We start from the raw sequence: 24,280 nt of genomic DNA on the forward strand, positions 1-24,280 counted from the left end.
ACTAGATGGCTGTTCATTCCCATCACTTCTATTTAACAGTATACCAGGAGGTCTATGCAGAGCGGGTAGGCAAGAGTAATAAAAGAGTACAATTGGAAAGGTAAAAATGGTGTAGCTACTGGAAAAGCAGTTTCCATTTTCAAATAACATGATTGTGTACAAAAAAACCCTAAGGAATACACCAAAAAACTGTTAGATTGTTAGAATTAATAAATGAATTAAGCAAGATCACAGGATACAGGATCAATACAAATGAATTATATTTCTACACACATGCAATGAACAATCTATACATAAAATTATGGAAATGATTCCGTTTTTAACAGCATCCAGAAGATAAAAGTGGGCTGGGCGTGGTGGTGCACACTTGTAATCACAGCATTTGGGAGGCAGATACTGGAGGACTGTGGTTCGCGGATAGCCTCAGCTACTTAGGGAGGCCTTTGCAACTCAGTGAGACCCTGTTTCAAAAAATAAGAAAAGAGAATAAAAAATAAGACTGGGGGTGTAGCTCAGAGGTAGAATGTCTCTGGGTTCCACCCCCAGCACTGCAAAAAAAAAAAAAAAAAAAAAAAGGAGATGAAAGTGCAAAATTCATACTTTGAAAAGTACAAAACATTGTGGAAGAAATTAAAGATCTAAATAAACATCCCATATTCATGGATTGAAGACAATATTGTCAAGATGTCAGTGCTTCCCAAATTGATCTACAGTTTTTTTATTTTTTTTGGTACTGGGGATGGAATCTATTGGCATTCTACCTCTGAGCTACATTTCCAGCCCTATTTTTCTTTTTTCATTTTATTTATTTATTTATTTATTTATTTATTTATTTATTTATTTAGTGGTGCTGGGGATGCAACCCAGGGACATTACACTTCTAAGCTACACCCCCAGCTCTATTTTTTAGTCTCTTTATTTTTGAAACAAGGTCTCACTGAGTTGCCTAGGGCCTCACTAATTAGCTGAGGCTGTCCACAACAGCCATCCTCTGGTCTCCGCCTCCCAAATGCTGGGATTACAAGCAGGTACCACCATGCCCAGACCCCAGCCCTATTTTTAAATTTTTATTCTTTATTTTGAAACAAGGTCTTTCTGACTTTCAAAGGGCTTCATTAAGTAGTAGCTGAGGCTGTCCGAGAACCGCGATCCTCCTGTCTCAGCTGCTCTACAAATTTAATGTAATCCCTATGGGGATTCCAGCTTCTTTGTAGAAACTGACAAGATGAATCTAAAATTCACAGACCAAGAATAGATGAGATAATCTTGCAAAAGAACAAAATTGGAGGACTCAACACTTCTCAGTTTCAAACTATATAACAGTGATCAAAGCTCTGTGGTACTGGCTGGTTTAGAGATCAGTGAAATGGCGATCCAGAGTAAAGCCATGTGTCTTGGCCATGTGACTTTTGACAAGACCGTTTAATAGGGAAAGAATAAAGCTTTCAACAAACGCTGTTAGTCCTGCACACAGTACCTTATACAAATATTAACTAAAAATAGATCAAAGACTTAAATGTAAGAGCTAATTATAAAATTCTTAGAAGAAATCAGAGGTAAATCAGCATGATCTCAGATTTGGCATGGTATTCTTTCATATGATACCAACAGTACAAACAACAAAAGAAAAAACTGACAAATTGGGCATCTTCAAAATTAGAAAGTTTTGTGCTTCAAAGAATATTATCTAGAAAGTGAAAAGATGGTCCAAGGAATGGCAGAAAATATTTGGCAAATTATATAATTATATATCTGCTAAGGCACTTGTATATAAAATGTGTAAAATATATTCATGTACCAGATATATACTTATCATGTACCATATATATATATTTATGCAGCTGAATATATATTATTATATACAGGTTTATATATTATATATATTCATACATATATACTAGGTATGACACTCAGGGACATTCTACCTCTGATCTACACCCCCAGCCCTATTTTATTCTTTTTTTTTTCTTTCTTTCTTTCTTTTGGTGGCACTGGGGTTCTTGGAAGGTCTTCTACCTCCAGGCTACACTCCCAACCCTATTTTATATTTTATTTGGAAACAGGGTCTCTTAAGCCAGTGAGGCTGGCTTCGAACCTGCACGATCTTCCTATCTCTGCCTCCCAAGCGCGGGGATTACAAGCGTGCGCCACCACACCCAGCTTATTCTTTATTTTGAAACAGGGTCTCACTAAGCTGTAGAGGATTTCACTAAGTTGCTGAGTCTGGTCATGAACCTTTGATCCTCCTGCCTCCCAGGTACTGGGATTACAAGAATGCACCACTACACCCATTTCAGAATATATTTTTAAAGTATAGTTATATAATAACTACATTTTGAATATATAAACATCTCTCTATATATTTATTGTACACAATATATCTAGAATATTCAAATATATTTATACTATATAGTTATATAAATGAAGTTAATTCACGAATTCTTTCAACTCAATAATAAAAGGCAAACAATCCAATTAAAAAATGAAAAAGGGTCCTGATTAGACATATTTCCAAAGATGATATTCAAAGGGCCAAGAAGAAGCACATAAAAGATATTTAACATCATAAGCCACCAGGACAATACCAGTCACAACCATAGTAAGCTACCATTTCACACCCACTAAAACAATTATAATAAAAAAGACACAGTAACAGTGTTGGCAAGGATGTGGGCAACGTGGAACCCTCATGCATTGCTGATGAGAATGTAAAATAGTGCAGCCACAGCAGAACACAACTGGATCAAACAGAGTTACCATAGGACACAACAATTACACACATTCTACTTGAGAGAATGAGAACTTATATCCACACAAAAGCTGCACACAATGTTTATTGAAGTATTATTCAAAATAGGCAAAAAGTGAAAATAACTCAAATATCTATAAGTGGATAGCTAAAATGTAGCATATCTATATAGTAGAATATTATTCAGCAACAGAAAGAAATGAAGGGCTGATACATAACACGATGACCACCAAAAACATTATGCTAAGTGAAAGAAGCCAGCTACAGAAGATCATATAGTGTATGATTCTATTTACATGAACAGTCCAGAAGAGGCACCCCGGCATGGCAAGACATGGATTAGTGGTTGCTTAGGGCTGCAGAGGTATGGGGTGTGTGTTGGGGGTGAGGGGATGCACTGACAACCAAAGGATTTCTTTTTGAGATAAGTTTCCAAAATTGACTATGATGATAAGGGTTGTATATATCTTTCAATATGCCAAAAACCATCTTACATTTTAAATGGTGATTTGTAAGGTACATGAATTATATCTCAATAAAATCTACATTAAGAGAAACCAGAGCTTTGGGCTCTTTCTTAGAAACAGTGCGCCACTGTTTCCTGAGCTGGGATGGTTCCCATAGCTCATCCTTCTGACCTTTCTCTCCTGCTCCAGTTTATATCCAGGTGGGGTCACCCACAAAAAAATCGGAATTTTTCTTTGTGTCAAAGTCATCACGATTACAGGTATGTCCTTTTCCTTCGGTTCCCTGGTAGCGGCAGGCAGCAGGAGCACAATGACTGTCTCTTTCTTTATGGAGGCTCTTGCTTGATGTGTCTGAGGGGAGCAGTCTGCACAGAAAGCGCAACTCAGCCTTTCCTGGTGAACTATTCTGATCATACAAATGAGCATGGGGGTAGGGGTGCATGCCTGTAATCCTAGTACTTGGGAGGCTGAGAGGGAGGATCCAAGTTTGAGGACAGCCTCAGCAATTTAGCAAGACCATGTTTTTCTTTCTTTCTTCCTTTCTTTCTTTTTCTTCTTCTTCTTCTTCTTCTTCTTTTTTTTTTTTTTTTTTTTTGTGGTACAGGGGGCTCTAATAAAGTCTTCCGCTGACAAGAGTTTTGGTCTTGTCCTAAGTTCTATGATTCCTCTGAATGATAACATTATAGAAGTTTGAAGGAACGTACCTGTGTGTGTGTGTGTGTGTGTGTTGCTGGGGAATGAATCCAGGGCTTTTTAGGACCTCAAGTGGACACTGAGGACCAGAGAAAGACCCTCAAGGCGCAAGCACAGGAGGACTGGGGGAGGCTGAGCCAGACTGATTCAGGTTCTACCATCCTGGGCCAGTTCGCCTCCACCACATAGCTATCCGGCCCTGACCCTCCTTCTCAGGAGCATCATGACATCTGTCGTTATCCACACCCAGAGACAGCAGTAACATGAGACCTCCTGGCAGACCAGACAGTGTGAAGCCACAGGCCAACGGTCCCAGATCTGAACCACCAGTCCCTGGGCCCCTTCTTAGCTCTCTCTGCTGTGAGGTTATGGGGATTCCAGAGAGTCCCTAAGGAATCCAGAGAGGGCTGGCCACCTCCAGAGAGACTGGGCTGGTCACCCAAGCAGAGCCTGCCTTGGTTCACAAAGACAAGGGCAGACACCTTCCAGCACAGGGCACTTGAGCAGAGGCCCTCCAGTGGGGCGGTGGTTTCCCCTACAGAGCAGCCTCCACTCCTCCACCAGGACCTCATTCCCTTCTGGCTCCTGAGAGGGGGAGCAGGGAGCTGGGGATGCTGGTGGTGTGGACCTCTGCCACCTGGGGGCTCTCTGGGCCTTGGCTTGATCTAGAACACAGGCTGGCCACTGTCCCATTCCCAAACCCATGTTTTGTTCTGTGTCACTTTGGAATGTTCACGCTAGGTACAGAATATGACGTCCCTCCTGAGCCGGGCACAGAGGGCAAGAGAGGGGGAACCGGATGGGAGGCTGAGGCAGGGGTAGCAGTTTAGAGCTGGGGTCTGTGTCTGAAAGGGCAGCTCCTGCTCACTGCACACAGCTGTTGTGGAGTGGGAACGTGGCTAGGGGGTCCCAGTTTTTAAGATACATAGAGCTGGGTGTGGTAGCACATGCTTGTGATCGCAATAACTGGGAGGCTGAGACAGAAAGATCACAGGTTTGAGGCCAGTCTTAGAAACTTAGCAAGACCCTCAATCATTTAATGAGTCTGTGTTTCAAAGTAAAAAGGGCTGGGGGTGGTGGGTGGGTATAGCTCATAGGTAGAATGTTTTGAGTTCAATCCCCAGCACCAACAAGTAACAATATGTAGGATATATGAACTTGAGCTCTTCTAGTTTTAGGTACTGTTCTGGCCTGTTCACTTCAGGTTTCAACCCTGCACTGTGTGCAGAAGTCCATGAGAGGCAAAGTAGAAGAGTGGGCGAAGACAATGGAAATGCCAGGGGCCTCAGAGACAACCAGTCCTGGGCTCAAAATTTGATCTGATAATTAACAAAGAATGCAACCTTGAACGTTGGAGTGAACGCCTCCAACTTTTCTGTAAAAAACTGACAATAGAACCGGGCGCACGCTTGTAATCCCAGCATTTGGGAGGCTGAGACAGGATGATCACAGTTCAAAGACAGCCTCAGCTACTACTTAGTAAGGCCTTTTGCAACTCAGTGAGACCCTGTTTCCAAGTAAAGAATAAAAATTGGGGCTGGGGGTGTAGCTCGAAGGTAAAATGCCCCTGGGTTCCATCCCTAGTACCGCAAAAAAAAAAAAAAAAAAAAAAAAAGACTGACAATAGAATTGATCTCATTGGCTGTTATGAAACGAGCCTGAGCCAGATTCTCAATACACTATAGTGACATACACCAGACACTCAGTGAATCTCAATAGCAGAAAGATCCTGAGGCATCATCTCATCCAGTCCCACCAAGCCCACCAAGCAAGTGCCTGTCCTGCGCTGAAATACCTACACACACGGGGAACTCACCATCCGCCAAGAGAGCTCATCTTTTTTGGATAGCTTTAGATGTTTGAAAGTGTTCCCTATGTCAAGCTGAAATTGCCTGTCTGGAATTCTTTTGTTCATAGATAGTTGTTGCTCTGCTATCTAGGATTATAAAGATGAAGCTTTTTCACATAAGAAAACATGGAAGGCACTTATGTCTTCGATTTTGTTGCCGTGTTCCTTACTTTTTAAACATTTTAGTCCCTTTAGCTGTTCCTTGCCAATGAAAGTGATAAAATCATCAGGCCAAATCGTTGATTTCTCGCAATCCTTTGAGGCAGGTACCCATTTTACAGATGATGAAAATGAGGTTTAGAGGGGTGCAGTGATTTGCTTTGGAAATCCTGTTTTCTGTGTTCTCTTGAGGTGTGAACTAAACAGGAAGCCTGGAACCTCCTTGATTCTGGACAGCAGCTATTTATTAATGCAGTCCAAGCTTGGATCCATTCTCGTGGTGAATGCCGAGTCAGCTAAAAGCCTCAAGTCTTTTCCAGATGTGTCAAGTTAGCCACTGCTTCCCCCACACGGTACTAGGGGAGTTAGAGGTCTATATTACCAGACACATACAGGCCTTTACATCTCTTCCTATCAAGTCACATTTTGCGAATCCTAGTTTACAGTTCCAGTATACTGGCCCTTTTGGGACCATGATTTAGTAACATGACCTGAGGTTTGGCCCCGGCGGGGCTCATGTGTTCAGTGTGTAAGGAAGCCAGGTAATAGACCAATACACACTAAAATCCCACGTTTCTTTCTTTCATTTAACATTTATTGAGCACCTGCTATGGGCCATACCCCGTGCTGAATTCTGGGACTAAATAGACTCAGTCCTGGTCCTCACAGAACTGCTGACTACTGAGGGGGAGTCCTGCGTGAAGGGAGACAGTCAATAGAAACACTATTCCTAGTTTGGGGGGAGACTGGGGTGGCTTTTCAGAAAGGGTGATGTTTAACTTGAGACCTGGAAAGTGAGATGAGAGTAAGTTGGAAAGGATACCTCTGGGGAGCGGAGAAGGGCAGGGAGAGTCCCAGGTGGGGCACCCTTCTCCCCGCTCTTCCTTGTAGCGCACTGTGGCATTGGCAAGTGTCACCTATCTGATTAGACCTGGCAAAGAGTAAGACTTAAAGGTTGAGAGTCTCCTAACAACCCCAGGTAGTAATATTCTTCTCATCTTACAGCTAAAGAAACCAAGGCTTAAAAGATGATAACAACATTAATAGTAATAAACATCTATATAGTAAATACTACATACCAAATATGGTTCTAAATGTCTTATAGATAGGAACTACTTGACCATGAGAAGTGGCTAAGGGCAAGAACACCGTTGCCTTCTCCCTCACATACTTGGGCAAGTTACCTAACAGACGGATATAACAATGCTTTCCACCAAGACCAGAAACAAACAAGAATGTTCCTTCTTAGTATTCCTTTTTGATATCATGCTGGAAGTCCTAGGTAATGCAGTAAGACAAGCAAAGAAAATGAAAGGTATGCAGATTGGAAAAGAAAATAAAATTATCTTTGTTTGCAGGTGATATGATCATCAACAATAACACAAAACAACTACCAGATCTAAAAAGGGATTATAGGAAGGTTGCAGGATACAAAGTTAATATACAAAAGTCAATTGTTGGGAGGGGGCAGAGAGAAATTAAAAGGGACTTCTAGGGACAAAGAGGTGTGCTGGGGAGGAAGAGGAGTCACAGGGGGGAGAGGAGAGGAGTCACAGGTAGAAGAAGGGTAGATGAATATGATAAATGCACTATATATACATGTATAGGAACATTTCAGTAAATTCCATTAATTTGAACAATTAATATGTGTTAGCAATAACAACAAAGTTCACTGTTTTTCTATGTATGAGCAATAAAAAACTTAAATTTGAAATAAAAACAATACTATTTACGTTAGCACCCTCCAAAGTGAAATAGGCATAAATCCAACAAGATATGTACAAGAATCTATACATATGAGACATACTACAGAATTATTATGAAAAAAAAAAAACAGAGAAGGAGTACATATAGGGAGAGATGTTCCATGTCCATGGATAGGAAGATCAATATTATCAAAATGTCATTTCTTTCCAACTTGATCTTTAGATTCAGTGCAGTTGAAATAAAAATCCCAGCTATTGTGTAGATATGGACAAGCTAATTCTAATGTTTAAAAGACTCAGAATACCCGACACATTATATAAGGAGAAGAACAAAGTTGGAAGATTGACACTACCCAACTTCAAGAGTTACTATAAAACTATAGTAATCAAGACAGTGTGGTATTGGGGGAGAGAATAGGCAAAAAATAGATCAAGGAAACAGAATAGAAATAGAAATAGATTCACATAAATACAGTCAATTGATTTTTGACAAAGGAGCAAAGACAATTCAATGGTGCGACGACAGTCTTTTCATCAAATGATGCTAGAATAACTGAACATCGACAGAAAAAAATCAGTGAGGACACAGACCTTACACTTTTCACAAAAATAAACTCAAAATGGATCATGGATCTAGATATAAAATGCAAAATTCTAAGACTCCTAGAAGATAATGAGGGAAAAAACCTAGATAACCTTTGGTTATAGCAATTACATTTTTGATAAAACATCAAGGGCACAACCCATGCAAAAAAGAATTAACAAGCTGGACTTAATTAAAATTTAAAAATGTCTGTCCTACCAAAAACAATATGAAAGGAATAAGAACACAAACCACAGACTGGAGGAAAATATTTTCAAAAAAACACAGCTGATAAAGGACTGTTATTTAAAATATACACAGAACTCTTCAAACTCAATAAAAAAAACAAGCAACCCAATTTAAAATGGGCCAAAGGGCTTAGCAGTTAAAAAAAAAAAAACACCAAAATCTATGGATAGCAAATAAGCATATGAAGAGATGCTCTATAACTTGTCATGGAGAAATGCAAGGAGAGGCCCCTGGAACCCGAAACACTGACAACATCAGATGCTGGTAAAGGCACGGAGCAACAGAAACCATGGATCATTGCTAGTGGGAATGTAAAAGGGTCTCGCCACTTTGGAACTTTCTTACAAAACTAATCTCTTATGTAATCCTGCAGTCATACTCCTTGGTATTCACCCAAAGGTAAAATTTTTATCCACAAAAATAAATTCCACATGAATGTTTCCAGCAGCTTTATTCACAATTGCCAAGACTTGGAAGCAACTAAGGTGTCCTTTTGTAGATGAATGGATAAATAAAACAAAATGTACATCCAGACAATGGAATATTATTTAGTACTAAAAAAAAAAGATCTGTCAAGCCATGAAAAGACATGGAGGAACTTTGAATGCATGTTATTAAATGAAAGAAACCAATCTTGAAAGGCTACATATTGTATGATTTCAACTATAAGAATTCTAGAAAGGGAAAGACTATGAAAACAGTAAAAAAAAAAAAAAAAGATCTGTGGTTGTCAGGGCTAGGGTTATGGATGGGGAACGAGGGATGAGAAGGCAAAGCACAGAGGATTTTTTGGCAGTGAAAATAGTGTATGGCACTAAAATGATGGGAACATATCATTCTACACTTACGTAAACTTGTTGAATATTCAACACGAAGAGTGGGCCCTCATGTAAACTATGGACTTTGGGTGATTATGGTGTCTCAATGTAGGCTCATCGGCTATAACAAAGGTATCACTCGTGGGGCTATTGAGAAGGGGGTCTGTGCATGTAGGTGGAGAGAGCATATAAGGCATCTTTGTCCCTTCCTCCCAACTTTGCTGTGAACTTGAAACAGAGCTACAAAACAGTATTTTAAAAAATAGATGTGTGTGTGTGTGTGTGTGTGTGTGTGTGTGTGTGTGTATATATATATATATATATTTTTTTTTTTTGGGTGGTACTGGGGTTCCTGGAAGCCCTTCTACCTCCGGGCTTCACTCCCATGGGCTACACTCCCAGACCTATTTTTTAACTTTATGTGGAAACAGGGTCTCTTAAGCCAGCAAGGCTGGCTCCAAACCAGCGTGATCCTCCTGTCTCCGCCTCCCAAGCGCGGGGATTACAAGCGTGCGCCACCACGCCTGGTACACACACATACACACAAACACAAATGCATACACACTATATTCCAAAAATTCTAGTACTACTTCATGGGGCTGTGGTAAGGATAAACTGTAACCGCAAAGTGCTTATGGTGGTTTCCAGCAGAGAACAGACACACCTAAATGTTAACCTAAATGACTTTTCCAAAGTCAAAGACCTTATAAGTATTAGAAAAAGGATTTAAAATCAATGTGAAGCTCAAGTCATATCGTTTCAACTACAGCTTACTAACCGATATTTGGTGAAGGAAGGAAGGGAGGGTGTCCACTGCTTTAGTACCTGCAGGTTTTGAATAACAGTGAGTAAAACTACCAGTATAATGCAGCCAAAAGGCACCCAATGATAGAGAAACAAATATTTAAACAACTGAGGAAAACTGCAGCATATCAACTGCAAGGTCCAGAAAGCAAAACAGATCACGCCCCATCTCTAGGCAGGGCAGCCATTGCTTTATCATTGTGAAAGTTATGAATGCCAGAAACTCAAAGCCTTTTCAGCTTAAGGGGATTTCTTCTGAAAAAGGTCCCTTGCTCATTTTTCTTCAAGTATTACTTGAAGGAGATTTTTAAAAAAATCTTTAAAACCATAATGTTTTGATCCACTGTTTTTCACACTTCTTGACTATAGGGGCAATGAGAGGTCACTTTTATTGTCTCTGGACTTGACTTCCATCCTGAGAGTTCATAATTCTCCCCAGTCATCAACTTTTCAAAGTCGTAGATTGTGTCTAAGCAGCTCATGCAAGACTGTTCATTCCGATTATCTTTGAATATTCTGTATGTCTTCTAAATGTCTGGCGATGTGCAGTTATGTTGTTGCTAGCAAGGCTTAGCAACGTGGCTCTCAAGAGCTGGCATGCCAATTTTTTTTTCTGGTATGGAGCCCAATTTTCTAGGAATTGTTCTCTTTCTGAGGGAATGGCTTGGACATTTGACAGGTGTGATCAAGGGCCAAGAATGCCTTTCCTAAGCGCAAACCAGGTGAATACAAGGTCTGAGGCAGGGGCTGGGGAAAGAAACACATCTCGCTGGCAACAAATCCACCAACACGAGTGGCTTGCACCCCAATTGTGCTCAAATGGTGCCATACCATAGTCATGGTCCCTTGGTGTTTAATAACATAACTGTTTCTAGCAGGGAAATGGAAAGTGGCGGGGCTTAAAGATATCAAGAATGCCTTCCATCAAATTTTTCCTATAACCGGAAAGAAAAATGTTAAGAGTTGAGTTACCCTTCCCTAAACTCTCAGCATGTGGTCCTAATCAGCTGTCTGCCGTTTGTGGATAGAACGGATAATTTCCCTTATGCTTCAGCCATAGAAGGAAGCCCATGGCCAGGAGGGAGAGGGGTCTGTCTTCCAAGGAAAAATCTGTGATTGTAAACCAAATCAGTGCACATTTTAAGCCTGAGAAATATGTGTTTCTCCTCTTTCAGTTTCACTAAAATGGAAGAAAATAATCCAGCAAGACTTGGCCTTATACTAGATTTTTGGTGAACCTGTATGTAGATAGTCCAGAAAATTCCCAGAATTCCTGTGTGTGTGTGTGTGTGTGTGTGTGTGTGTGTGTGTGTGTGGTACTGGGAGTAGAATACAGGGGCTTTTCTAACTCCAGGCTATACTCCCAGACCTATTTTATATTTTATTTGGAAACAGGGTCTCACTAAGTTGCTGAGAGCCTCACTAAGTAGCTGAGGCTGGCTTCGACCCTGTGCGATCCTCCTGTCTCAGCCTCCCAGGCGCTGGGATTATAAGCGTGCACCACCATGCCCGGCCCTAGAATTCTTTGCAGAGGATTATCTGAAGCTGAGTTCTATGACTGTAAAGCAGCCTGCAGCCATATCAGGAAAGCCGCCTGGGTTTCCAGACTCTTCTCCAGAGGCCAGACTTCCTTCACCCCAGGGTGCTCATCTGGACAGGAGAAGAAACACAAGAGCTCTCCAGCCTGGCTGCATTTCCTGCTTCTCGGGGACACTGGGGTTCCAGTGAGTCTAGAGAAGGAGTCACAGACCATCCCAGGGACAAACTTGGAAGCCAGTTCTTACAGGAAAGACTTGTGCTAGAAGAAACGTAAGTGTCGGAAAGTTAAGTGCAAGGTGCCCTGCGTTAGGGATAGAGGGGAAATGAAGAAGGGACGGACAGGCGAGGGTGTTTGGAAGAGCGGGGAAGGGAAAAATGAGAACATGTTGGAAACTAGAATCTAAAACCAGAGAGGACTCCAGACAGTAATTGAGCAATAACAGGTAATGTCACAGATTTCTTGAGAAATTCAGACCTAAAGAATTCAGGCAGCTCACCTAACTGAAAGTTCTTTAAAAAAAAAAAAAAAGTTAGAGCTAGGCATGGTGGCTCATGCCTGTAATTCCAGGACTTAGGAGGCTGAGACAAGAGGAGGATTGCAGGTCTGAGGCCAGCCTCAGCAACTTAGAGAGACCCTGCTTCAAAATAAAATAAATAATTCGGGCATGGTGGCGCATGCTTGTAATCCTAGCATTTGGGAGGCTGAGACAGGAGGATTGCAGTTTGCAGACAGCCTTAGCTGCTTAGTGAGGCCTTTCGCAACTCAGTGAGACCCTGTTTCAAAAATAAAAAGACTAAAAAATAGGGCTGGGGTGTAGCTCAGAGATGCAATGTCCTTGGGTTCCATCCCCAGAATGGCAATAAATAAATAAATAAATAAATAAATAAATAAAATAGCTCAGTAGTAGAATGCTTTGGGGTTCAATCCTCAGTACCACACATACATAATAAGTTGGTTTCTTGTTTTCTTCTCACAAAATATGAATGTTTTTAGTCTATTTTCATTTGGAGAAGAACTTCGAATACATTAGAGGCTTTGACAATCTGTTCAGCCACGTGACTCGAGCCCTTGTCCATCACCACGTCTGCAGAGAATGCATCAATCCTGCCTTTCAGCTTAGGAGATGTGTCCCCACCTACGAAGTGGTCCAATGGCCGGGGTGGAGGTGGAAGTCTGTCTACTGCTTCACTCTTGCCACCCTGGCCCTGCTAGTACTTGGCCATGCGCTTTGGACTGCCAGACCAGCGTGGTAAATTGACAGCACACACCAGGTCTTCAACCTTCACCTTGCCGGGCAGTGTTGGCTGAGCAGCACATGGGCACCCAGTTGCGGCAGGTCTGGAAAGAAATCTAAAGGAAATTAGTGTGGACCCATGCAGCACCACTGAGGACCAGGGAAGGGTCTCCCGCTTTTCAGAGGTGCTTACTTGGCTGTGAGCCAGGGCCCTAGAAAGGGACTCGAATTTCAAAAATAAATTCCTAGAAAGGAATTCTGGGCATGGTGGTGATTGCTTGTGATTCCAGTATTTAGAAGGCTGAGGCAGGAGGATTGCAGGTTCAAGGCCAGCCTCAACAACTTAGCAAGACCCTGTTTCAAAATAAAAAAATAAGAAAGCCTGGGGGGTATAGCTTAGGGGTAGAAGGGCCCTGGATTTTATCCTCAATACAGAAAAAAATGTAGAAGAAAATAACGTGAATTTCAAAGCTATAGGAGTCTATAACTTTCCCTTTTGTGCTTCCCACAGGACAAACAGGGCCTTGTATGTATCAAGTGTGATACCAACATCTGCCCCCTTTGCTGATGGAAAGTCTGGGTCATGCGTACTTGTGGTACACCCACCTCGGGAATGAGGTGAGTGTCCAGTACAGTAGGACAGTGCAAGGTACCCGTGTCCACTGCAAAATGGGGGCTGCTCCCACCACTGTGCTTCCTCCAGACTTCGGTTTCAGTAGCAGCGTGCAAACACATGGTGTTTTCAGTGGATGTTTCTTCTCTATATAACAACACATAAGTGAGGTCTGCCCTGCTCACCTCTAAACGTACAGTGCTGAGTACTATATAATGAGAAATGCATTTTACATCCACAGACACATATGCCATTCCATTTTACATTTATGAGGGTAGTGTGTGTGTGTGTGTGTGTGTGTGTGTGTGTGAATATGTGTATTGTGGAAATAAAATTAGTTTTATTAAACATTTTTCCTTAACATATACAGCATGCTTGGACATTGTCCATGTTATTGTATTGTTTTTGTTTTTAATTATTCCCACTAATGGGTTGGGTGGGATGAACATTTCTAAAAGCCCTGTTCAACTTGGGAAGTAGAGCTGTGTCTCCTCCCCACGTTGCACAAGCTGGAATAGGCAATGTGCAGGTCAGAGGCACCACAAGGAGGCTCTGTTCCCACCCGGTGACAGCATAAATCTCTTTAGGATCAGAATTTGCTTCTCTAAGGTCTATCACTCAGAAACACACTCTAAAATCAAGCTAGCCTGTTATTCCTCAAAAAAAAAAAAAAAAGAGAGAGAGAAATATTAAATTTGAGAATTTTAGAAATGTAGTAACTGTTTAGTTTATGTTCTTAAAGATTAAAATCACAACTAGGTCCTGGTCTGAGGTCAACAGCTAAATCTCCAGTGAGGGAGAGAGAGCCCTAACAGAGGGGCCTTTCCTGAATCCCCTTCCTGGCTTGTCACTCTGTCTCTTGCGTGCAAATCACTGAAGCAGTTTCTCATTTATAAAATGGAGGAAAAACCAACTCACTCTTATTCAGAAATAATTATGTATACGCTTTTAGGAAAAATGTTCAGTGCTACATAAGTGAGTGCACTGTATCCTCAGAATATCTACACTGTTAGAATTTTCCATCTAATTTTTTTGTACTAGAGATTAAATCCTGCAGTATTCTACCTCCAAAATACCTCCCTAGCCCTTTTTAATTTTTAACTTTAAAACAGAGAGTCTTGCTAAGTTGCTGAGGCTGGCCTTGAACTTGTGATCCTCCTGTCTTAGTCTTCAGGGTACTGGGATTACAGGCATGCACTGCCACTGTTAGGGCCCTATAGAGCATTTCCCCACTAAATGAATTTTTGTGTAGGTATAATTATTATTGTCTCCCAGAATATCTGTTGTTAGAAATTCTACTACTTTTCTGTTCTAGGCCCAATGTGTCTACTAACTTTTCTATCTTAAATTGGGTCATTATGCAGATCTCATCCATTGCATGCATTTGAAAACCAATGGGGGAAAAACATAAAAATGTTCCAACCCACTTACTTTAATAGACTCAGAGAGAAAACAGTGGGAAAGAGAAACAGACAAAAGAGAAAAGAAGAAGGGGAGAGAGAGGGAGAGGGAGAGGGAGGGGGAGAAGAAGGGGGAGAGGGGGAGGGGGAGGAGGAAAGAGGAGAGGGGGAGGGGAAGGGGAGGGGAGGGGGGGAGAAGAAAAGCAATGAGCTTTTTTTTTTTTTTTTTTTTTTAATAAGAAAAAACTAAGCCGGGCGTGGTGGCGCATGCGTTGGCAGCCAGCCTCAGCTACTTAGTGAGGCCCTTTGCAACTCAGTGAGACTCTGTTTCAAAATAAAGAATAAAAAATTGGGCAGGGGGTGTAGCTCGGAGGTCAAATGCCTCTAGGTTCCATCCCAGATCCGCAAAAAAAATAAATAAATAAAGGAAAAACTAGAGATGCCCTGCTATATCACAACCCAAATTTTACCTTTACCTTTTTTTTTTTTTTTTTTTTGCTTTCTACTTGTCATTTTTCAAGCCTTTAAGTGGCCCCTAAAGGCTTGAGGCTAGAGAAGGAAGGGATATAGGCTAGCTTCATCATATGAAGGGCTCAACATGCTAAGTTCAAGGTCTAGCTAACCAAACTGGAGACACTGATAAATTAGTAAATAATTTGAAAATGCCATTTTAAAACATTTCTTACTTTCCAGCCACAGCTCATATAGAATAATAAGAATTTTAAGGATATCCTCTGGCTTTCAGAAAAGGCTGTCCCAAAGCCAATTTCTGGTGCATATCAGAAATTGAAAAAGAAGTGGAAAAACTTTTTTCTTTTTCTCTGCAAAGGGCTTGGATACCAACTAAATAGTCCTAAAATTATCATCTCTTTTGAAATCTTTTGTCATTAAAAATAGTCAGGCTTTGTTTTTGTTTTTTTCTTTATCACCCAGAATTTTGTAGCTGTAATTGCTGAGGGATTTGACTTTTCAGCTATTCTCATTCAAAAGCCACTGGTCCAGCCCTCCCCAAGGGAACTCTGGGGAAGGGGTGGTGGAGCTGTCTACACATCAAGGTTGTTCTGTGGGGCAGGGCTGGGGGAGCCAGCCTCCTGAGGGTCCCACATTGCCTCCTCCCTTCCTTCACTCCCCCGACAGCTTGATCACCAAGGCTGAAGGAATCCCACCAACCCATCGACTCTCTTCTCCCCAACACTACTACTGGGAAACAGGCCTCCCGTCTCCTGACTGATGTACACGGCATCCCAATTGCGTCCCCTGCCTCAGTTTCCCTCCTTTCCATCTCTTCCACTAGTGAGACTCTGAAGGGAAGATGTGACCACCCATCCCCAACATGTGGATCAGAGGAAGGATTAAATGGGTAATGTTTCAAAAACAGGTTAAGAGGTTACAATAATGAAAATTTAAACTTAACCAATTTAGAAACCTACTTTCAAGTCGTTAAGTATAACTACTTGGGTAACTAAATTGATCTAATGCATTATATCAGAGGTTTGACAGATTCTGCAAAGTATACTGATAAAGTAGCAAAAACATTACATCTCATATCAGATGTTACATCCAAATCAGTGCTCAGGCACAAACTGTGCCTGTTTCCTGTTACCCAGCAGGCAATCAATATCTAAATCTTAGTTTGTTCATGAAGCAGAGACGGGAGGATTGCAGGTTTGAGACTAGCCTCAGCAAATTAACAAGACCCCCCCCCTTTTTTTTCAGTACTGGGGATTGAACCCAGGGTCATTCTACCTCTGAGCTATACCTCTAGACATATTTTTTATTCTTTAGTTGAAATAGGGCCTCAATTATTACATAGGGCCTTACTAAGTATTTGAGGATAGCCTTGAACCTGTCATCTCCTATCTCAGTCTCCCAAGTACTGGGATTACAAGTGTGCACACCATGCCCAGCTGACTGTTTCAAAAAAAAAAACACTGGGAGTGCAAAGCAGGATGCCCCTGGGTTCAAACCACACATTCTCTCCCCAAAAGTAAATATTAATTTGCTCATAATTGGATACTGGGTTTGGTGATATAAAGACAAAGCTATTTACTCCAGATTCTTTTTTTCCCCCAAATCCTATACACTATAAATCTGCCTTTCCAAGAAATATGGTGAAAGAGAGTTTCTCCGCTTTATAGAAAATAAAATGAAATGCCAACACATCTGTAGATGCTTTCCAGGGGTAGAAAATACTCCAAAGAGAACAACATGTTCTAAAGTAAATATTCAACAATAAATATGTGATAGCCAGTTAATATCGAGTGAGTAATCACAGCTGTGTATTAGAAATGGTTAGTTTTATTAATCCCAGAGACAATCTTCTGAGCCAGTGACAAGTGTTATGCCCCTGAACTAAAATAAACTGTAAGGAAGTGTTCAATAAAACGAAGCAGAAGATCAAATTTCCTCAGAAAGAAGATTAACAAAATAATAGAAAACAGAAGTACATAAAATGTTTGGCTATTTGGAAAAGTTATAATTGTCTAAGGGATTATATCACAGCTACCTTGGATTTTTTTTTAAGTATAGGGATTCAACCAAGGGGCATTCTGCAACTGAGCTATACTCTAGCCCTTTTTATTTTTATTTTGAGACAGGGTCTCACTAAGTTGTTGAGGTTGGCCTTAAACTTATGATCCTTCTGCCTCAGCCTCACAAGTCATTGGGATTACAGGTATGTGCCGCCATGCCAGCTTACTTTGAACTTTAATAAGATGTGATTATTTTTTTCTCCTCTTCTTCTTCTTCTTCTTCTTCTTCTTCTTCTTCTTCTTCTTCTTCTTCTTCTTCTTCTTCTTCTTCTCCTTCTCCTTCTCCTCCTCCTCCTCCTCCTCCTCCTCCTCCTCCTCTTCCTCCTCCTCCTTCTTTTTTTTGTTTGGTGATACTGGGAGTGGAACCCAGAGGCTTTCTACCTCCGGGCTATACTCCCAAACCTTTTTATTTTATTTTATTTTATTTTATTTGGAAACAGGGTCTCACTAAGTTGCTGAGAGCCTCACTAAGTAGCTGAGGCTGGCTTCGAACCCATGCGATCCTCCTGTCTCAGCCTCCCAAGCGCAGGGATTACAAGCGTGCGCCACCATGCCCGGCATAAGATGTGATTATGAAACTAATAATATAATACCCTACCAGACAACAATAGAGATGCTACTTTTCATCGTAAGACATGTACAGGTACATGGCAAGTGTTCCCTAAATATTTGCTGATTGATTCCAAACGAGATTCAGGCTGTTTTTCTATGGTTATCATTATTAGTTCAAATACCTTTTAGTATTAGTACTATTAAAAGCAATGAGTCTCAAAACAAAAAAATAGAAAGAGCTGATGGTATAGCTCAGTGGTAGAAAGTCCCTGGGTTCAATCTATAGCAACACACACACACACACACACACACACACACACACACACACAATCAGCTTCATTATATATCCTAATGGTTTTTCCAATGAACTCATACAGTGTATACCTATACACCATAGTTCATGTGTTTCACAATATTATCTATGAAATAATGTATTTCCCAATTCTTCCTTTTCCTAGAACAATCTTTGAAAGAGACAATTTCCTAATGTCTAACAACTTGTGCAGGAGTAGTTTTGAAATATAAGAATTTGTACATTATGCTACTATTGCAGACATGATAAATCCATGACAAAACGGCCACTGCTTCCTGCCTTAATCTGGTAACATCACTTATCAATCATGACACTCTTTCCCACTAAACCTGGAATATTCTCAGTACAGCCTTAACACCATATTCTGCACAGTACCAATTCATCTTTTAATTTAACAAACATTGAATTCTGGCCATGTGCCTGGCCCTGTAGTGGGAAGGCACATTACAGATAAAAGTAATTAAGACAGACATGGACTGTGCCCTCTTGAGCTTAGATTGGCTATGGATTTGACACACAAAGTAATGGTCACTTGCGAGATTTGCTGGGTTGTATAATGAAATGAAAATAATTCTCAACATCTGCTTCTCTTCCACCATAAAAGGAGTTTGGAGTAGATAGTTACTCCCTACCTGCTAGCACCGTGGGCTCATGGCACTTATTGACTAGTACAAAAGTTTTAAGAAGGGAAAATGACTGAACATTGTTTTTAAGAATAAAAGAGATGGACTTTTATTTATTGGAGTGTCTGATTTGCAAGCCCGACTCTGATCAACCCATAGGAGAAAGGCTCGTGAGAATTTTAGCAGGACTATCCCACTAGAGACAGAGAAGTCTCTAGCACCCCGCCTTAGGCGCTAGAAAGAACATAACGTATCACAGAACTAGAAAAAGAAAAGCGACAACCGAGTACGAGTTTTCCACCACTATCAGGCACCATGTCTCCTTTCCCCACTGAGCTGCTAAATTACCTTTCCGAACTCTGTTCTTCATTCTGCATCTTCTGCCCCCAGACTTCTGCCCTCCCTGCCACCTTCCCTTCCCTCCTGCAGAAGTGTGCTGATCTACACTCCTAGAAAAAAATTTTTACAGTTCTAACATATAAACCAGCACAGTCGTGTCAAAGGAACAAAACTATATATCCTATTTTGGGCTTCTCAATAATTAAGAAATAGAAATATCCATCCAGCTATGTGACAGACAGTATCAAGATGCCATGGGTACCACAGACAAGAGTCTCTCTCCTTGTGGAGCATGCAACTCACTTACTGGACCTTGGAAATTCAGGTTTAAATTGACACTAGAAATGCATTAAAGGATGCTTACTATAAGTTTCTACAACTAGAGTGGAATCTCTTTCCCAGACAATTTCTTTCATGCTTCCAAGAAAAGCCACCTTTCCGATGGACCAGGGTAGATTTCTGATCCTTTGTCAAACAATAGCAACAGCATGTAGGAAATGGAAGTCTTACCATTAATAAATATATAGATCGTAGATTCTATTTTCTTCTTCTTTAAAGTTGACACGGGTAGGTACTTGCAGCCGTAGAAGCCTGTGTGGTTTGCCTGAGCCATGGGCAAGGTCAAAGTGCTGCAGAACTGATGGCCGCTCCTCCCGCAGGCAAATTTAGTTATGCTTAGCCTTTTGGTTTCCTTACTCACCGTTTTAGGCAAAGTCCACGAGAGAGCCGCATCCCCCCTGCAATTGCAGCCGAGAAAACAAAACTCATCAAGACAGGCCTTAGTGCTCAGCTCCAGAGCATCCATTTCACTAGGAAGTACCCTTCAGAGGTACCCCCCTCCTTTTTTTTTTTTTTTTTTTTTTTTTTTTGCAGGTCTGGAGATGGAACCTAGGGACATTCTACCTCTAAGCTACACCCCCAGCCCTATTTTTTATTCTTTATTTTGAAATGGGGTCTCACTGGGTTGCAAAGGGCCTCACTAAGTAGCTAAGACTGACCAAAAACTGCAATCTTCCTGTCTCAGTCTGCCAAATGTTGAGATTACAAGCGTGGGCCATTATGCCCAGCTTCACTCACCTTCCTCTTTATGGAAAAGAAAGAGATCCAACCACACTTGAACAATACCCGGGATAAAGATGCAAAAATGAGGATCAGTCCCTGAAGTGAGGCGTGAGGAATGAGGGGTGCTCTCTCCACCCTGGGAATCTCCCTCCACGTGAAGCTCTGCGGGTCACGGGAGGCCACTGAGGCCCCTACCTTCCTGCTTCACCAGGGAGGAGCGAGGCTCCTCCACCAGGTTCCTCCGGAGCCCCACTCCGCCTTACCTGCACTTGAGATGCAGCACCTGGCCTGCCTGCATGACGTGCTGCGTGCCTTTCAAACTCAGCTCCGGGACTTTCAATTTGGAACCTGAACTGGATCCTGGAAAACAAACATTTACAATGAGTTATTTGCAAATTGCCTTCCCATATTTTTAAGTTATTTTTTTCACCAAGGCGAGTTTTTCCTCTTTAATTTACTTAGACAGGCGAAAGGATGACATTGAACACAAGTGTTTCTAAATTCACAAAGTCTTGCTCACAAACATTATACATCCTTTTATAGCAAATGGCCTAAGTAGTATTATATCTGAAAGCCTATCTATTTACAATGCTAATTTATATGCTTCAAAATGCAATCATATTAATAACTTACTAGAAACATCCATGATCAAATACTGGTGTCATTTGAAGTATATTTCTAATACTGAATCACCAGTATGGGTTATCTGGTCATAAAGGCCTATGTAATCTTTTCTGTAGATAAGAAGGAAATATACTGTACCTCATAAATTATACAGTTATTATGTGTAAACAAAAGATTTTTATCCAGGCATGATATATATAAGTTATATATGATACTACATGCATATAAATTATACTGTACCCTATAAATATAATAATAATAATAATAATAATAATAATATTTTTGAAGGTATAAAAATTTTCCTAAGCTCCAGATGTCCTTCAGTCATAGGTTGAGCAATGACATCCTTGGCTAGTCATTCCTCTTTCTGAACTAGTTTCCTCATTTGGGAAACTAATTTTAGAATACCAGTCAGTTTTAGAAGCCATTTGGTTTCTATTACACAATCTACAAGTTATTTCTATAATGATATGGTAAAAAGGGAATTGCTCACTCTTCTGTGACTTGACAGGCACATTTCACAGGGGACCATGTGAAGCAATGAAACTGGGTACGCGAAAGTGCTCTAACGTGTACACATCTTTATATTAACGCAATTGTGATGTTCATCCTAGCAACTAGCTACGTGGCCCCTGACAAGTCACCTCTCTCTCCAGACCCCAGTTCATTCTCTTTCTGCACTATGGTGAAAACACAGATAAAATATTGTCACCCTTGAATGTTTTTCTTTATAAACAAATCCAGTGCTCTCATCTGTAAACTGAGACAGGACTAGATGCTCTTGGACCTTGGACTCTGCCCTTCTGTGTGGACTCTCCTGGCTTCAGGATTGGGGCAGCCAAAGCTCTTGCAGCGCTGATTCTCCCTTCCAGCTCTCATTGACCACTCAGTCAAATCAAGGAGGCTCTCCCTTGCCTCCTTCTTCCCCTTATCCCTCTGGCCCCTCCTGCCTTCCCTCCCTTCCTCCGCCACTTCCTCCTCCTCTTTCCTGTGAGGCAGCTGTAGTGCCTGGTAAAAGCAGGAGACCAGGGACCCAGGATTAGTGATCCCTGGCAGGATTAGGAGTCAGGGGGAAGGAGGAAAAACAGACTTGGAAACGTAAGTATTTAGCACCAATCATAGGGAATATGCTTTTTTTTTTTTTTTTTTCTGGTACTGGGAATGGAACCCATGGGCATTCTACCTCTGCACTACACCCCCAGCTCTATTTTATTCTTTTATTTTGAGGGCCTCACTAAGTTGCTGAGGCTGGCCTTGAACCTGAGATCCTCCTGTCTCAGCCTTCCCAGTACTGGCATTACAAGCGTGCACTACCATGCCCAGCTGGGAATGTTGACTTTAGAAATGGGTTTGTACAGCAGAAGGGAAGGTGAAGCTTGAGGGGAAGAGTCCTCTGGGCTTTCAATGTGGGTAACAGAATGTGAGATGAGACCCAGCTGTCAAGTCCCATGGCCACGCCCAGATGTGCTCACCAGAGTTTCTCTTGGGTTGTATTATCTCAAAGAAGACTAGACTCAGTTAAAAGACCTGTATTTGTGGCTTAGTTTCCCTCACTAACTGCAGGGTACACAGCCTTGGCAGGAGTCAATGTACTGCTCTTAACATCCCGTGAGTGAAACAAGAAAACCCATGATCCTCTTCCCTGGTGGGGCAGGAGGAGTGTGCAGAGCTGCTGGCTTGCTGCCTGCCACGTGGCAGGTACCCCGACCCTTACAGCTAGCAGAACCACACCACCTCCTCCCCAGTCAGAGAATGCTGGGCGTGGAATGACAAAGAAAGATATTAAATGAACACATGTTCATTTAACATTAGCATTATACGTTCATTATATGTTTTTCTGATGTTACTGATATATACATCTCTATATATATTGACACACACATATACATATTTATCCCAGGTACTGAGATTATAGGCATGTACCACTGCGCCCAGCTACAAGTTAATATTTTTAATGTAACTTCTGAGACAGGAGGATCGCAGGTTCTTGGCCAGCCTCAGTAATTTAGCAAGGCTCTCCGCAACTCAGTGAGATCTTGTTTAAAATGAAAAAATAAAGTAGGGCTGGGAGTGTAGCTCAGAGGTAGAATGTTCCTGGGTTAAATCCCTACCATCACACACACACACACACACACACACACACACACACACACACACACACACGTAACTCTATTATAGACTGTAGGTCCTGGTATCAATTACTACCAGATAAAATGGCTCAATGTTAATTAATGTAAGTTGAAATTCCACTTTTATATAGATGCAATTGGTCTGTCACTTAACCCCATAGGGCAAGTCACCGCACTCAGGTGTTTCAAGACACATTGTACTTGATGGGCTCCTTAAGGCAACAGGTGGCTCCGAATCAGCGGGTCTGAAGCAGCGCGTTTTTCTAAAGCCACAGCCAGAAACTAAGAACACATACCCTGAAAAATTGTCAGGCCACAGTAGTTTCTGCCCTTCTTCATGGCACAAAGCTCTGAGGACTTAATTGGGCAATTGTTCCTACACTGGAAAAGATCCAGCAAAGCTTCCTGTGGAAAATTCTGGCACTGCTTGTGGTTATCTCTGTGGTCTAGGTGGAGGGATCAGGTTTCCCACCCAGGAGGAGCCATGAGAAAGAAGCCTCCGTTTTCATGTTATATGTACCTGATACATTGGTTTCCATGTGAGATGCTCTTCATAGCGACCTAGAACACCAGTGCTCCTAACAGAGAGAACCTGTAACCTCAAAGAGCCAGGCGGAGCCAGGGGAGAGGAGTGCTGTATTTAGAAAATCTCAACTCCAAGCCAGGCATGGTGGCACGTGCCTGTGATACCAGTACTTGGGAGGTGGAGACAGGAGGATTGCAAATTTGAGGCCAGCTTCGATATCTTAGCAAGACCCTCAGCAACTTAGTGAGACCCTGTTTCAAAAGAAAAAATAGAAAGGGCTGGAGTGTACCTTGAAGAAATGCCCCTGGGTTCCATCTTCAGCACCAAAACACGTGTGGCCTACATAATTTTTTGTGTGTGTGCTCCTCATGCCATCTCCCACCCAAAGACACACACACAGTTATTGGAACATTTAGGGGGAAAAACTAAGAAAAATATTTTGCTGTATGATTTGTCTCCAGTAACATTAATGAATTTGGTACTTGGAAAGAGGAAGTCAGATAAATGTAGTTAATTAAAACAGGAAAGGAGAGTAGAAGCAAATTATATTTCCATGTCACTGGATTTGTTGAGTATATCACTACTCTTCAGTTCATAGGAAACTAGGATCTCAAAGATGAATGGAAAATGCCAAGATTATAGCTTAACAGGAAGACTAATAAGGAAAGGGGAAAGTATAATATTTATTCTTCAAATGCATTGAAATCATATTATTAG

General features: G+C 41.4%; 1 protein-coding gene across 1 annotated transcript in view; it reads right to left on the reverse strand.

Annotated features, from left to right (window-relative positions):
* FLT1 (fms related receptor tyrosine kinase 1) overlaps positions 1-24,280 on the reverse strand; it is a gene marked incomplete at its 3' end in the record, with an annotated part of 206,155 nt that overhangs the window by 151,999 nt on the left and 29,876 nt on the right. Inside the window, exons 2-3 of the mRNA XM_080690255.1 lie at positions 20,548-20,644; positions 19,733-19,959 (exon numbers count right to left, since the gene is read on the reverse strand). Coding sequence (XP_080546381.1) covers positions 19,733-19,959; positions 20,548-20,644 — 324 coding nt within the window. The remainder of the gene's footprint in view (positions 1-19,732; positions 19,960-20,547; positions 20,645-24,280) is intronic.

Source organism: Muscardinus avellanarius (genome assembly GCF_963383645.1).
Source record: "Muscardinus avellanarius genome assembly, chromosome: 2".
Taxonomy (NCBI): domain Eukaryota; kingdom Metazoa; phylum Chordata; class Mammalia; order Rodentia; family Gliridae; genus Muscardinus; species Muscardinus avellanarius.